General features: G+C 36.1%; 1 protein-coding gene across 4 annotated transcripts in view; it reads left to right on the forward strand.

Moving 5' to 3' along the window:
* Positions 1-7,179: 7,179 nt before the first annotated feature.
* Positions 7,180-15,290, forward strand: part of cdk6 (cyclin-dependent kinase 6) — a 233,619-nt gene continuing 225,508 nt past the window's right edge. Inside the window, exons 1-2 of one of the 4 annotated variants that reach the window (XM_043689700.1) lie at positions 7,180-7,265; positions 9,414-9,727. In XM_043689700.1, coding sequence (XP_043545635.1) covers positions 9,459-9,727 — 269 coding nt within the window. In that variant the 5' untranslated portion in view covers positions 7,180-7,265; positions 9,414-9,458. Of the gene's footprint in view, positions 7,266-8,149; positions 8,311-8,798; positions 9,160-9,413; positions 9,728-15,290 lie in introns of those variants that run through there. The other 3 variants (XM_043689697.1, XM_043689701.1, XM_043689699.1) reach the window with 3 other exon arrangements.

Consider the following 15,290-nt stretch of genomic DNA (forward strand, 5'->3'; position numbering starts at 1 on the left):
TGATTGCCTACTTCATACTTTATGAAGCTCACCAAACATTTTGAAATGAATTTATATCGATTGACCAATGATATATTTTGCTGCTAGAAAGTGTTTTTAAAAATTACTTTCATGGAGAGAAGAATAATATATTTAACATTTAACACTGGAATTCATACATCATAATTATAGTTGCTATCTTCTTTACTAAAGAATGGATGAAATAGAAGCAGGAATATGTTATTCAACTTCTCAGACTTACTCTACTATTCAATAAAACCATAGTTGATGCAGTTGTGATCTTAACTCCCCTTTCTTGCATTACCCACATAAGCCTTTACTCCCTTGTAGAAAAAAACTCAACCTTGATTGTTCACTGGAGAAGTGAATTACAACGACTAATAATCCAGTGAGAGAAGAAATTTCTTATTTCCGTATTAAACAGGAGACCCTTTATTTTGACCCTATGTTTACTGTGCCCTCAGTTCTAGATTCCACCAGGAACAAAAATATCCTCCTATGTTGTCAAATCTTTCAGAACCTTGTGTGTTCTACCTCTCACCTTTCTAAATTCCAATGGCTATAGGTCCAATTTCCTCATAAGCCAATTACTTCATCTCAGCAATCAGGCTAGTGAGCCTTCCCTGAACTGTTTCCTATGCTATGTGTCCCATGTTAAGTAAGTTGACCAAAACTGGATGCAGTATTATAAGTCTGCTCTCTCCAATACTCCACAAACTTATAGGAAGAATTTCCTACATTTGCATTCTACACCCTGCACTAAATACCATCATCCCATTTGCCTTCCTAATTATTCAATGTACCTGCATCTTGACTTATTATGATTAATGTACAAGGACACTTAGATCCTACTGTACCAAAGCATTCTAGACTTCTCTCCACTTAAATGGTAATATTGTGATTTAATGTTTAAAGTAATCTAATGAAAATAACTGCATTTAATAAATTTAGTAATTAACATGGAAAATCAAAGAATTGCAGATGCTGGAAATTACAATTAAAAACAGAAATCACTGGAAACAATCAACAGTTCTGGTAGCATCCGTGGAGAGAATGCAGACTTAGCATTTCAGATCCAGTGCTTTCTCTCTACAGTTGGAGCCAGAACTTCTGAGTTTTTCCAGTAATTTCCATTTTTGTTTGTAAATAATGTGGTGTCTGTGATATCACAATGAAGTAGTTGTTTCTCGCAAGTTACAGGAATCTCAGTTTAAGATTGAGTTTACTGAAGTTAATGAACATTTTATTTGTTTTGCTGCAAATCCATATTCACCAATTAACATCTTCATATAGACAGATCTGATTTAAGATCAACAGGTTAAAGGGATATGCATACCATTTATTGCATTAATTCAAGGATAATTTATTTTTCAACATTTTTCTCCAAATATTATATTTCATTTTTCTCGCAATCATTGTCAATATTCTCCAGATAAAATTTTAAATTATTTTAAAAATACTTGCTGAAAGGCAAAATTTTAAACAATTTAGGAAGCTGTGCAATTGTAAATAAAGCAGCAAGATCACTGACTGATTGTAAATAAACAGTATTTATTCATGATATTCTTAGGTTTGAAACTCAACACTTCTTAAAAAGAAGAAAAATAACAATCACAACAAGAAGTAAACAATTGGAGATATCAACGGAGGAGGAAGACATTCTTAAACTGTTCAGCTGGTCAGTCCACATCAATGGAGAGAACAATGAACTTATACTGTCTTGAGTTTACCTTTCAGCTAACATGTTTTGACAAACGATCCACATCCAAAACATTGCTCTCTTAGTCTCGTCTACTAAGTGTTAAGCAGTTTGAACAATTAAAGTGATTTAACTGAGGAAGTATTAGATTCCAATAAATAAGATTTTGGCAAACATAAGAATTTAAATAATTTAGTTAACCATCCCATGTGAAGTTAAAAATCACACAACACCAGGTTTATTTGGAAGCACTAGCTTTCATAGCGCCGCTCCTTCATTAGGTGGTTGTGGAGAATAAGATCATGCTCACAGAATTTATAACTACAGGAGTCCAGTGTCATGGAGACGTGATATAGTAAACAATCTTAGATTAAAACTTTCATCTTTTATAATGGGATATTCTGGTTTCTGTTCTTTGATTATGTAAATCCCAGAGCTTCTTTCCATATCCCATGTGAAGGTCAAGTTTTACAGACATTTATTTGCAGAGAGATTAAGAAATAAGACACAAATTAAAAATTAAATTCAAAAGATGGTAGAATAGATAGTGATATAAATGCTATTAGGCACTTTAGCTGGATTCAGCCAAAATAAAATGACAAAACAAATGACAAGGTATAAAACAAAGGGTGTACTATACAAAACAATAAAAAGGAAATAATTTTCAGTTTGTCCAAATTAATCAAGCTTGTCTATTCCTGACCTAACATTTCAGCCTTAATTTCATTAAACAATAAGTTGACTCTTACTAATACATGTTAATGCTTTCAAATAATTTCAAACAAAATTTTATCTGTCCAAGAAAGTTACTTGACAGTGAGATTTCATTGTACCATTTCTTTAGGTTTAAGTGATATGGTATATTAGAGATTTAAAATATTAGATACATTTTCAATGTTAAAATTATTAGAATTGAAGAGCCTTAGATATATAATATTGCAAAGGTTCTTAAAATTATACACACACCAATAAGAAACTAAATTGTACTGGCTAGTTTGTTCCCAAGTTGATAAGAACAGAATTTTGAGAAAATGTTGAGCAGAAAACATAATACTAAACATTATTCAGTTATTAAATAACTAATTACTGTACAATTTAATAGATTTTATTCTGGGATTACAAACATACATGAAGAAACTAATGTCATAAATAGTGAAAGATATTAATGGCCTGTTCCACACTGTAGGGATACTATGATTCTATGATTCATTCTATATGTCTCCATATTCGAAAATTCCTTATTTAATTACACACTATACAAACACTACTCATTGACACTACGGCAAACTTAGAGAAGAAAATTCTCCTACACAATTCATGGTGTTTAGTAAGTTCTCTAAAATGCTGTCTATGATTAAGGATGTTTAAAACACTAATTGCCTTTCATCCATTTATAGATAGAATCTGATTCAGGCCAAATATTTTTTCAACAGGAAATATTTCAAAATCAAAGGATTTTGCAAGAATAAAGAATTGGACATGGCATCTTTGACTCTTTAGCCTGCATTTACAAAACACTTTCTTTGTCAATAAATAAACTGAGTTCCTAATTATTTTGAATGAGTTTATCAAGGTGGACTGGGGTTGGGGAGGGAGATCAGAGGCGGGGCAGGTCCAAAAACATGATCTTAAACGAAAACCTATAATATTGATCTGTAACATATACGTTTTTCACTATACATCCAAATAGTTTTGAAAACTTACTAAGCATAGAAAAAATGAACAGGATTAAAGTAAATTGTCTCTATTAGATTATATAGGGATCATAAGTGCCAAAGCACAGATAATACAATGCATTAAAATGTGTCTTTATACTGATGAATTTATGTAAGTTTAATTGACTAATATAATTATTCATTATTAGAAACTTTATTTGGTGCTTTCAATACCAAAATTGTAAATTTAAATTATATATTCTACATTATGTATTTTAAAATGTTAATAAAATATTAATGGCTTATTTCATTATTCTTTGTGCTATGGATTATTTTTATATTGTGACATCAATGTATGTTTATATTTTATGGGTATATTACAGGAAATACTGTACAGAATGGAATTATTGGACCCCTTCGCTATTTAACATGGCTGTAATACTAAAATCATTGATAGTGTTGTACATCTCAAGTATACTCAAATATACATATACTACAATTTTTTAATAAAGAAATAATAGGCTTTCATAAATTAGTTACACAAAAGGCACCTTTCATGACATAATATTTCCATTTGTAATCATAATTATGACATAACAAAATATTAATTATAGAAATCTGATTTAAAACTTTAAGGAGAAAGAGTTTTCTGATATCTGCTGAGAGAACAATCAGCAGTGAAATCTGCTGAGTACAGTCAGCAGTGAAATCTGTTGAGTACAGTCAGCAATGAAATCTGTTGAGTACAGTCATCAATGAAATCTGCTGAATACAGTCAGCAGTGAAATCTGCTGAGTGAACAATTAACAGGGAAGCAAATGATTTGTACTCAAACTCCTTAACAATGAAGTTGAAAACTAAACACATCATTATAGCAATTTCGCCATCCTATTGGATCTAACATATTTTTAAATTTGATTTTCTTTACCTAATTGTTAAGAATATAAATAAAACAATTCAAATTGCTAAGTGCATTCAAGGTTTGTTTCACTATTAAATTGTTTATCCTCACTGCACAATGGATTAAAATTCTCTATTTTTTCAAATAAGCACTTATTTACATCCTGGATCTTTGGTCTCGGCAATAAAGTAACAACATCATCTAAAACATTTACAGCCATGGTTAGAAATATTATAAACTCTTGATAGCAATTCTAATGGAATTAATTTCAATCTGATCATTCCATAAGAATGTTAAAACGAAGTAGATATTGTAAATGTCTTTTTTAACACAGTGAAAAGCAATAGTAAATTTACATCCACTATGTATGCTGTGAAGATATTTTAAGATTTATAAATAATACTTATGCAGTTTTGGCACCTCGACTCTTTATGTTAATCATGCTATGTAGCTGCAACTTTCCAACGTATAGAAGGTAGAAAGCACATCACTAAGGTTTAATGTTAGAAAGCATATTGAACACTATTTGTTGTTTAATTTCAGCCGACAACCAGATTGTTACTTTTAAATGCATAGATTTTGATTTCAAATGGTATCAGAGTGAACATTCTGCTTTCTTTGAAAATTGTAAAGCATTCTAATAGTAACAAATAATTACAGCATTTTGAAAGTTCCAAATCAATAAATCAAACAATGTTATCAGCATATTTCAGACTACAAAGAGTCATTAATCCTATAAGAGTGTTCAGTTGCAATGTCACTGTCACTTTCTATGTTTGCTATTTTCTATTCTAAACAATTCTGCAAATGTTTCTGTAATTACTCTAAACAAGATTAAGCATCTAGTTAATTCAATTCTGTAATAAGTATACACGTCAATGCTTTCTTTCATACTTAGTCATAAATAGTACACATATCACATTTTTAATGTAATGTGCATGAAGGTAGCATTCCTTTTTCATGTTTCATTAATTTCAGAACTATTCCTCTTGTATATGAGATGTATGACATCTCTTGCCCTGAATTTAAGAACAGTATTGACCTTGCTCAAAAATCAATTGCCTTGTTGTTGGTTTTCAAATGAAAGGTCAATTAAATGTTCAATAATGTGGATAAACTGGAGGCTATGTTTTGAAATGCCAAACAAATAAAATGTTTGGATTATACATGACACAATAAAGTCTATGATGGAATATAGCTTCATAATTTTATTACATGTTGAATATGTCCAGATTTTATTGAACAGATGTACTTATTTTATGAACAGTTAAGTATTATATTTCTCATTATGTGCTTTCAAGCATCATTTTTCAGGTTATTTGCTGAGCTTTTCTTATTTTCAAATTTGATTAGTTAATTAGTACTTGCTCATTAGAAAGTCTTCTAATTGAAAAGAAGTGACATTGTTTTTCGAAATCTTTCAAAACCAAATGATATTAACAACTTCCAACAATAATCAGTTATTAAAGCAATTTAATATCTATTTGCTATTCTATTTTACAAAAAGGATGAAACATTACATAAATTTTAATGCTGCAACTTTATGTAAACATTATCATCTCTACTGATGAAAAATTGCTTTCCAAGTTGGATCAGTTTTAAAATATATTTGCTCTATGTGTTAATATCAATTATATGAAATTTGTGTACAATTGTCTTTGACTCTGCTCTTTGCCTTTGGGAATCTGCCAGGATCTTTGTGGGGTAAAAGGAGGTGTGGGGGAATAAGCAGGAACTATACTGAATCAGCAGGTATAACTAACCTAATAATGAGAAGATCAGTTATACTTAATGTTTGAATGCAATAATTATGTTAATATAAACATGAACAGAAACGTGTTAGTTTGTAATACCTATTAATGTTGTATTTGTATCAGACTAAATCTTATTTAGTAAATCTTCAACTCATAAACATTTTCTAAATCAATGGAAGAGAAAGCTACATTCTAAGGAAATAATTATGCCCCTGAAAGTTGTTTTGAAAAACAGTACATTGTTTTTGTATAAATACTAGTTTCAACTAATGTCAATAATTCAACCATTGGATACATGCATTGGATTTTAAATTGATTAATTTTTCACAGTTACTTACAAATTGCTAAAATAACATACCAAAACTGTTTGCTACGATTTCAGGAATTTAAAATCATTACTAACTTTTCTTTTGTGTTTTACAAATTAGGTTTTTTTCTGCACATTGCTACAGCCTTGGACAATTCATTTTCCTCCTCTCACTTTTCATTTTAACATTGTTGTAAACTGTAAAAGAGAAATCTAGAGAAAGACTTACCAAAACAAAAAACCTTTTGCCACAGGACTGTTGCATCGTGCCAGTTACCAATGCATCTTTCAAAAAGGCGTAGATTCAGCTGATCTCTAAACTGTTGATTATTTTGAATTACTGCAACAGTAGGGTCAGGCTGGAATCTTGTTTCTGACTATATACACATATAAATCATCATGACACACAAATGAGCAATCTTCAAAGGGGTTTTTTTTTAGGAGAAATAAACCGATTCATATTTCCTGGAATGGAGCAACTTTTAAACAAGTTCTAGATTTTCAATGCAGGTATTGATGTTTTACCCCGCTGTGGCCCCACTTGATTAGTGCAGTTTGGCCTCAATAATCTTAAAGATTTGAGTGTTCATGTAAATTGAGTAATGAACTGCAGTGTTTGAACTTAGAAAAATGCTCAATCTTTCTTCCAGAGTAAGCTAAATTTACATTATATGTGTGCAGTTTACCGCTGATGTTCTGAAACATAATCCTTTAAGTATTGTGGGTAAAAGAGTTGCTTTATGATAGACCCTTTGGACGTATGGTTTGAAGAAAGTAAACGTTGTGTTGTAAGTTTAGTTCTGCCCCTGTTTACTGACTATCCGCGTAGCGTTTAAACTGGTTACTTTCACATCACTTTCGGGGGCAAGGGAAAAAAAAACTACACTTTTCAGGTTCGTAGCTGGCAACATTGACAAGGGCAAATGAATTGGAAGTAACAGGATATGCGGTACGTATACATCGTGAACTTTATATCACTTTTGATTGTTGTTGGCATTATTCTGAACTTTGCAAGTTCACGATCGTGACTGCTAATATATCGTTCGATTCCAATACTTTTTGTTAGCAAATGGAACAAAAGGGTCGGAATCCAGCGGGACATTAGCCAAGGATTTAACTGGCTTAACTTTTCCAAAAGTTAACTGAGCTGAACCGTTAGCATGTTGTGATCCAGGAAACAGGATTGGAGTGTTTTTTTTTCTTTTTTAATGAGGAGAAAGTGTGTTGGTGGTTGGTGGCGAGGAGAGGCGAGGGGGTGGGAGGGGAGAGGAAGATTATTTTGCGTTGTGTAGACTTATGCATGTTTCTTTTCCTTTCGGGGCTGTTGGAACCTGACAGTGAGAAACGAAAGGTTCATTGAGCGGAGAGTGCAAGAGAGAGAGAGAGAAAGTGAATGAGTGAGTTGGGAAGAGAAAAAGGGCAGGCGGCGTTTCGCCTTTGTTGTTTGAGGAATGCGGAAATGTTGATGCTCTGTGTCAACTGCTGAAGGGGGGTCACATTCAGGCGTCATGGGAAAGAAAAAGCAGCACCGCTGCTCTCTCTTTCTCTGACAAGGGCTAGAGGGGAACGAAATCCTCGGGATAAAAAAAGAAAGAGGCGGGGGGTGGTGGAGACAGACACTTTCCTTTCAGGATTTCTACACACACATGTATATATACTGTTCTGTTCGGCAAAGAAAGGTATATTTACTCGACAAGTTCTGCAGATTACATGGTCTGCGCCGATTTTTAAAAAAACTTTTGCGCGAATTGCAATCTCTCCTCCACTCCAACCGCTCCCCCCCACCATGGATTTCCCCGTTCACACGCTATAAAGTGTGCATCTACCTGTGTGGCCCAGTCTGTTGGGATCAGGGCTGTCTGTCACATTGTACACTCAACTGTGGGGTTTTTTTAAACTATTTTTATATAAAAGGGCAGGGCTTGAGCTTGGCCATAGCTGTAATAACCGAAGCTGCGTCTCAGTGGGTGATCTCAATGCATGCTCAGAATCAGGTATATTGTTTTAATTCAATAACTCTTGGATTTTCGACAGCGTATTAAATATACATATGTAGTGTAAAATATATTTAAAGCGGCGTGGTGTTTTCAACGTGGGACCTTGACTCTCATATAAATATTCTGGGTGACAAATGCAATGGGTGAGACAGCCCATGCTTGCTGATAAATGTATTGTTCCCCTGATTTCAGCGTTTGTCCTGTACCACACAGTCCCCCCCCACACACACAGCACTGCCAAAAATCCCAGGAACCGTCGGCACTGGAGAGCCGGCTGTCAAGTCTCGGTGACGGGGGAAACGAAAGCCTTTCTTTCTTTGTACCTGTTTTTATTTATAGAGGGGCAGCGGAAAGGCTGTCCGTTTTCCCCAGTCCCGTGGCGGATAAAATCCTGCAGGAATTTTTCATTTTGTTGGGGAGGGGAGGGGGGGGGTAGGAGGAATTCAGACGCTAAGTCCACCCCCGGACGATTAAAACTAAAGGCAGAGTGATTGATTGAAAATAAACTCCAGAATGGGGAGAAGTAAAGGGTGGGAGTTGAGGTGCTCAAAGCTGCGCCGGGGAGCTGGTTTGTTTAAGCTGGCGGCTGTCTGGCTGGGGATGTTAGTTTGAACTGCAATATTTGTTTTGTACACAATCTTTAGCCAGCAGCACGTGTTGAAGGTGGTCGCTGTGCGCATGCTTTGGAAAGTTGGGATCCCGGTCGGCGGCTGCAGTGAGCGGGAGACAGAGTGTGTGTGTGTCTCTGTGCATACCCGGGGGAGGGCTGCAGCTGCTTCGCCCCATTAACCCATGTCGCCTCGCTGGGAACCGAGCTTTCGAGGCATCTCTGCGAAACTCTCAATGGTAGAGCGTCGCCCTCATGACTGGACCCATTAACTTTCTGTCAACTCGACTAACTCAAGTGTTGCTTAAAACCAGAAAGGAAGGAGGGAGGGGGGTGGAAGAGATTTTTTTCTTTTCTTAAAAAAAAATCCACTAGCTGACCATGCATTTTCATCTCAACTCCCCGCTTTTTCTTTAATCGTTTTGTGGGGTTTTTTTGGGGGGGTGAGTAGAAAACAATCATTCATCAGCCGCTCATTCTCTTCGCTTTCCAGATGTGATTGGCCCGACTCTCCTGTCCCCAAACTTGTTTCCGTCTGATGTGTGAAGGGGCAGCGCGGGGATCCGGAGCCGGCGCCATGGAGGGGAAAGAGGCGAGTTTCTCCGACCGCTACGAGCCGGTGGCCGAGATCGGGGAGGGGGCGTACGGCAAGGTCTACAAGGCCAGAGACAGGAACAACGAAGGTCGCTTCGTGGCTCTGAAGAAAGTGCGAGTTCAGACCGGCGAGGAAGGGATGCCCCTCTCCACCATCCGGGAGGTGGCTGTACTGAGGCAACTCGAGTCCTTCGAGCATCCCAACGTGGTCAGGTGAGGACGAGAGGGAGACACTGACAACTGAACTTTGGGGGGGGGGGGTAACTTCACCACCTTCTTTAATGCTGCACCCTCCCCTCACCCACCACCCCTAATGGTACTGGGGAAACTCAATCTCCACAATCCGTGAGGTTGGGGGGGGGGGGAGGGTGCGGAATAGAGTTTAAAGTCACACCTTCAACATGTATCACTTCCCAGCCTGGAGCAAACCTGGGATTTGTTTGTGAAAGGACCTCGAGTTGTGTGAGATTTGTATTTGAATGCACACACACACATATATTCATTCACTGGTGGAAAAGTCAAACCGTGTCGTGTGGTCAGTCAGGTGCGAAAACATCAAAAATGTTAATCAGTCCCACCCACCGAAACGCTGCGCTTCCTCTAGCAGGCATTTATTGAAAAAGCACCAATAAAATAAGCATCCTGGTCAAGTACGGAAGAGTTATTCCAACCTGCTCTGTAAGATGCACTGGTTTAAACATTTTAGAAATATCTTGGGAGAGTATGGGTGATTTGCCCATTCGAGTTCTAATTTAAAATGTCATAATTTAAATTTCATGCTTCACTAATTCAGATCATTTGCACGCGCGCTATTTGATATTCGGGGTATAAGTACTTGGATGTAATTTCTATTTTTTTTTACAAAGGACGTTTATTGCAACCCCCCCCCCATTCAAAATACCTAAAGGCCAACAATTTAAAAGTGCCTGCCCGCATCATTTCAGGCAGTGCACGAGTCCAGAAAACACAAAGTTAATGCTGTGACATGGAGAACGTTTTGTGCAAATTAGGTGAAAATGCAACAAGTTTCTGATTCTCCGTCACACAAGAACTCTTGGTGACTCTTGGGGGGTCGGCGGTCTTTTTCCGAAGTTTACTTTACTTCAGAACTCCGGAATAATAATTGCAGGAGGGATGGACGCGTGGTGCTAATTTAAAGGGCATTCGGAAACCGGGGGCTGCTGAAGGTCTCGCGTAATTAAGCGCGAGAAGTGAGCGGGAAGGCGCCGCTTCTCCCTTTCCCGTCCGCTTTGGGGAGGGCTGCTTCCATCCAGTCTGCTTTCATACCTAGCCTTACTGTCAATCTGGCCTCCTATTCACAAGAATTTCCAGCAGGACAAAGTGCCACCTTTTATCGTCCTGTAACGCAGCATGCACAAAAAAATACGTAAATGAGTAATTGCCAAAGATAAGATTAATTTTAGCTGACATAGCTATTTAGGGAATTTCCCCAAAAGTCCTAATTTTAGGGACTCGTACTGAGTATTTTAGTTTAGAAAGGCCTTTTTTTGGAAACGTTTTGTGTACGTATGGGATGATTGTTAACATTTCTTTGTTTCAGTCTCCCTTCAATTCTTACTGTAAGGCAGAAGCACCAAAGCTTCTTTTGTTGGCGGTTTTCCTCATTTCATGTCATTTGCATTCAGCTGCAGAGTAGTTGTTACCTTTTGAATGCACATTTGGATTTTAATTTGATTATAGAAACCACCTTAAGTCACTTCTAGAATAGACGTTTTCATTTTCACTTGCAGCCAGAAGTTGGAAACTCCTACTGCCAAGAGATTTTTTTGGGGGGTGGAGAGTGCATAAAACAGTTTTTGGCTCTCCTTGTGAAATGCCTATTTTGTAATGGCTCATTTCATTGCAAATGACATAACCTTCTATTGACTCATCATCTATTCTAAATTGAAAAATGTACTTCACTTCCTTTCACCATTTATTTTTATTTGCTGAAAAAAGTGTTAATTCTTAAATTTTCACTTTTGTCTTTACATAATCTAAGCAGAAGTTATTTTCTGCAAATTTAAAGAGACAAAATTTTCGTTAAGTGCATGATGAACCAATTTTTATTTGTCTGGAAATATGGGATTTGATGCAAATCATATTGAGGACAGTCATCACTTAAACATTAAGTCATAGTAAATGGGTCTCATTCAGTCTTCGCCTTCATCTTATTATAATAGGAGTTGATATATCTTCCTGGCAAAATAGTTACTCTTTCAAAATGAAAGGGAAGAGCCCAGTCGAAGGGAAAGAAGTCTTTTGAAACGTACAGAATTACTTTATATGCAAAATTGATTACAATATACAGTATACCTGTGGAATTATGCACAAGTATTCTGCTTGCTTGGAGCAAAAATGTACACCTAATTTATTTTATCTCTGTATTAATAGTGAATATAGGAAATCATATTGTATTTCCAGCAGTTCTGAGGAAATAGCATGCTTAGTTTTCATTCTAAAAGAAAGAAGAATGCGCACTTACGTTGCAACTTTCATGATCTTTGGATCTACAGCCACTTAAACATAAAGTATAGGCACTAATGTAATATAGGAAACAGGGCAATAATTTGTTGCATGGATCGAAAAACAGCCATAAGGTAATGATCAAATAATCTGGTTTAGTGATGTTGGTTGAAGAATAAACATTGAACAATGGGGTCATGTCTCCTGCTATTTTTCAAGTGTGGTAGGATTTTATGTCCAACTTAACAAAGATGGGACATTGATGTAACGCTTCCGAGGGTGCAAGAATCTTATAGTGCTCAGTTGTCATCCAGTTGATGTAATCGACACTCCAACCTTCTGAGTCAACAGGGGATATGCTACCAACTGAACCATGGCTGACACATTTTTTGGATCTGGGTTGACTTCCTCCTTGATCTCAGAGCTCCCAAGTAATTTCAGAGTTCAGTTCTGGAGGTAATTGGATTTGTGGTTATATCGAATCATAGAATTCCCATGGTGTGGAAACAGGCCATTCAGCCTATCAAGTCCACACCAATCCTCTGAAGAGCATCCCACCCAAACAATCTTACTGGTTTACAAAGAAAAATGAATTGAAAGTTAAAATTATACTACATGGTGTAGGAGGAGTTCACTTTAGACTGTTGTTTATTCTATTTGGTTAAATTACATGGAATGTTGATCTGTATTTGGCCTGAACAAATAGGAGGCGAGTGGGAGAGAGATGCAAATATTGGGAAAGGACAAGCAAGTTCACCAGGGCTAAAATCAGCAGCCCTGAATGCTCTTTATATCTTTTAACCATTCAGGTTGAGGTTACAGCATTAAGAGTCTGTCAGATATAGAATGTTAAGACTTGTGTAAATGCAATAGAGCAAGAAAATATGAGGAATGCAAAGTTAGTGAGAGATAGGAAATGAATGAAAAAAGCCCACAGGGTATTTGAAAGATAAATGGAGTGCTTAAAGAGTTGTAAAGAAAGGAAGCATACTTTGACAGCCAAAAGAAAAACTTGAAGACATGAAGAGTGGAAATAAGCATCGAGAAAGAGTGTTAGAGATATAATGTAGGCATGAAGAGGCACTGTTTTGTAAAGAGATTGTATACAAGTAATGCCATGAGAGAAAAATTGGTAACTCTTCATAATTGAGCAAAAACCATTTCTGTGATCTTAGACACACACCTGATTGAATGCTTCTATGTTTGGTAGGCTTCTCCTCTGGATATGACCCGACACTTGGCAACCTACACTATATTTGTGATACTTCATGCAGATATTTCAATTATGTTATTTTTCTAAGATAGTGTACACAAATGTTCAGCTAGCTCTCACAACAACTTGTTTTAGCAAAATATTTTTGTCAAATTCATTGTACGATTGGATGTCTTGCAGTAATGCATTTGTCAGTAACTTATTATTGTTCTTTTACTCAAAAATTACAATTCAGAACAGCTGACATTACTGAATGAACATGACATCTGCAGATCATTTAAGATCAGAGGAAAATAAAATTTAACTTATATTAGCTTTGACAATTACATTTAACCACTATCACAATATACAATGTAGATTTAATAAAGTAAATGCATTTTCTTATTAATTTAATGAGCAAATTCTAGTTACTTTTATGTTTGTAAATTCATTGAAGAAATGTGAAGCCAACTTGTTCATTTAGCTTTCAGTGTGCATTGTATTTAAAAAGAGATTGAGTCTCCAATTGATAAATACCTTCTACCTAATGTTTAAACTAGTTGATAAAGGTTAATGTATTTTAGTTGAAAATCAGATCTGCTCTAATCTTGAGAACTGATCCTTTAAATTGTGTAATATGGCTACGAAAAATGAGGAAAGCTAGAGAATTATAAACCAATTATCCGAACTTCTAGCATTCTGGACAGAGCAACAGAACCCTTTGTAAATTTTTAGCTGACCAGAAATAGCCATCAGGGATTTCTGATGGGAAAGCCATGTCTGATGAACCTGTTTAATTTTTGTTTTAAATGAGAAAATTAACTGACATAGCAGACAGAGAAATTCTAATTTTATTTTAGCTTATTTTCTAATCAATTTGTTCAGAGATGCTGTTATGCACCCCTGAAACAGGTGGGACTTGAACCTGGGCCTCTTGGCTGAAAGGTAGGGAACTACCATTGTATCATAAGATCCCTTACGGGGACAGTCTACGAATGTCATTTGTATGGGTTCTAGGAAGTATTTTATTAAAAACCCTCAGCAGAGACTGTTAACTAAGGGTGAATCTTATTAAAGTTATTGATCTGGTTAGGAAATTGAGCAGCAAGACATAGGGTGTGAGGACAGTTGGCAGGTACTCTGATAGCATGTGACCGGTGGTGTTCTGCAAGGATGCATGTTGGGATCTCATTGCATTTATTAATGACATAACTGAGAAAGTCACATAACCAAGTCTTTTGATACAAAGATTGACATTGTATACAGTTAAGATAAAGACACAAAATTACAACAATATTAATAGATTGTGAATGGGCACAATGTAGTAAATGCATTTCAACCTATTGGCATGTGAGATTATCCAATTTGAATCTTAAAAATTAGACCTGGCTATTTTCTAAGTGGTGAAAATCTAGAAATAATGAAAATCCGAAGGCATGGGGTTACAGTGAGGGAATGGTTGAGGGTGGAGAGGGGTGAGCATGTTTTGGAATGACCAGCTACATAGATGATTAAAATGTCTGCAACTTAAGTATGTAGTCAAAAGGCTCCCGGAATGCTAACCTTTATATCTAGAGGACTATGACACGAGGGGATCGACTTATTATGCTTCAAGTCGTGTTATTTTACCCCTGATTATGCCACATCTGGTGTATAATGAGAAGCTCTCGATACCACAACTTAGGAAGTTTGGAGTTGATTGGTACACTACATAGATTTGCTAGAATGGTAAATTGATACCCATTGAAATGTTCTGGAAATCTGCAGACCTAATCTGTCTTCATCAAGTTTTGTAAGTGACTTAATAAGGTCTTAAATTGAAACTTAATAGAAATAAATTGAATGCTATCAACACATTAATAACTTCCCCAGCACTTTGAACCATTCTAATTCTAAGCACCACGACTAATGTTTGCAAAGCTCTAGACAGGAATAAAGATTCACTATTTAATAGCTCTTTGTATCAATCATATGGTATGCTAATTTTTTTTTTAGATTAGATTACTTAGTGTGGAAACAGGCCCTTCGGCCCAACAAGTCCACACCGACCCGCCGAAGCGCAACCCACCCATACCCCTACATTTACCCCTTTTAACTTAACACTACGGGCAATTTAGC

Source organism: Chiloscyllium plagiosum, chromosome 5 (assembly GCF_004010195.1).
Source record: "Chiloscyllium plagiosum isolate BGI_BamShark_2017 chromosome 5, ASM401019v2, whole genome shotgun sequence".
NCBI classification, from domain to species: Eukaryota; Metazoa; Chordata; class Chondrichthyes; order Orectolobiformes; family Hemiscylliidae; genus Chiloscyllium; species Chiloscyllium plagiosum.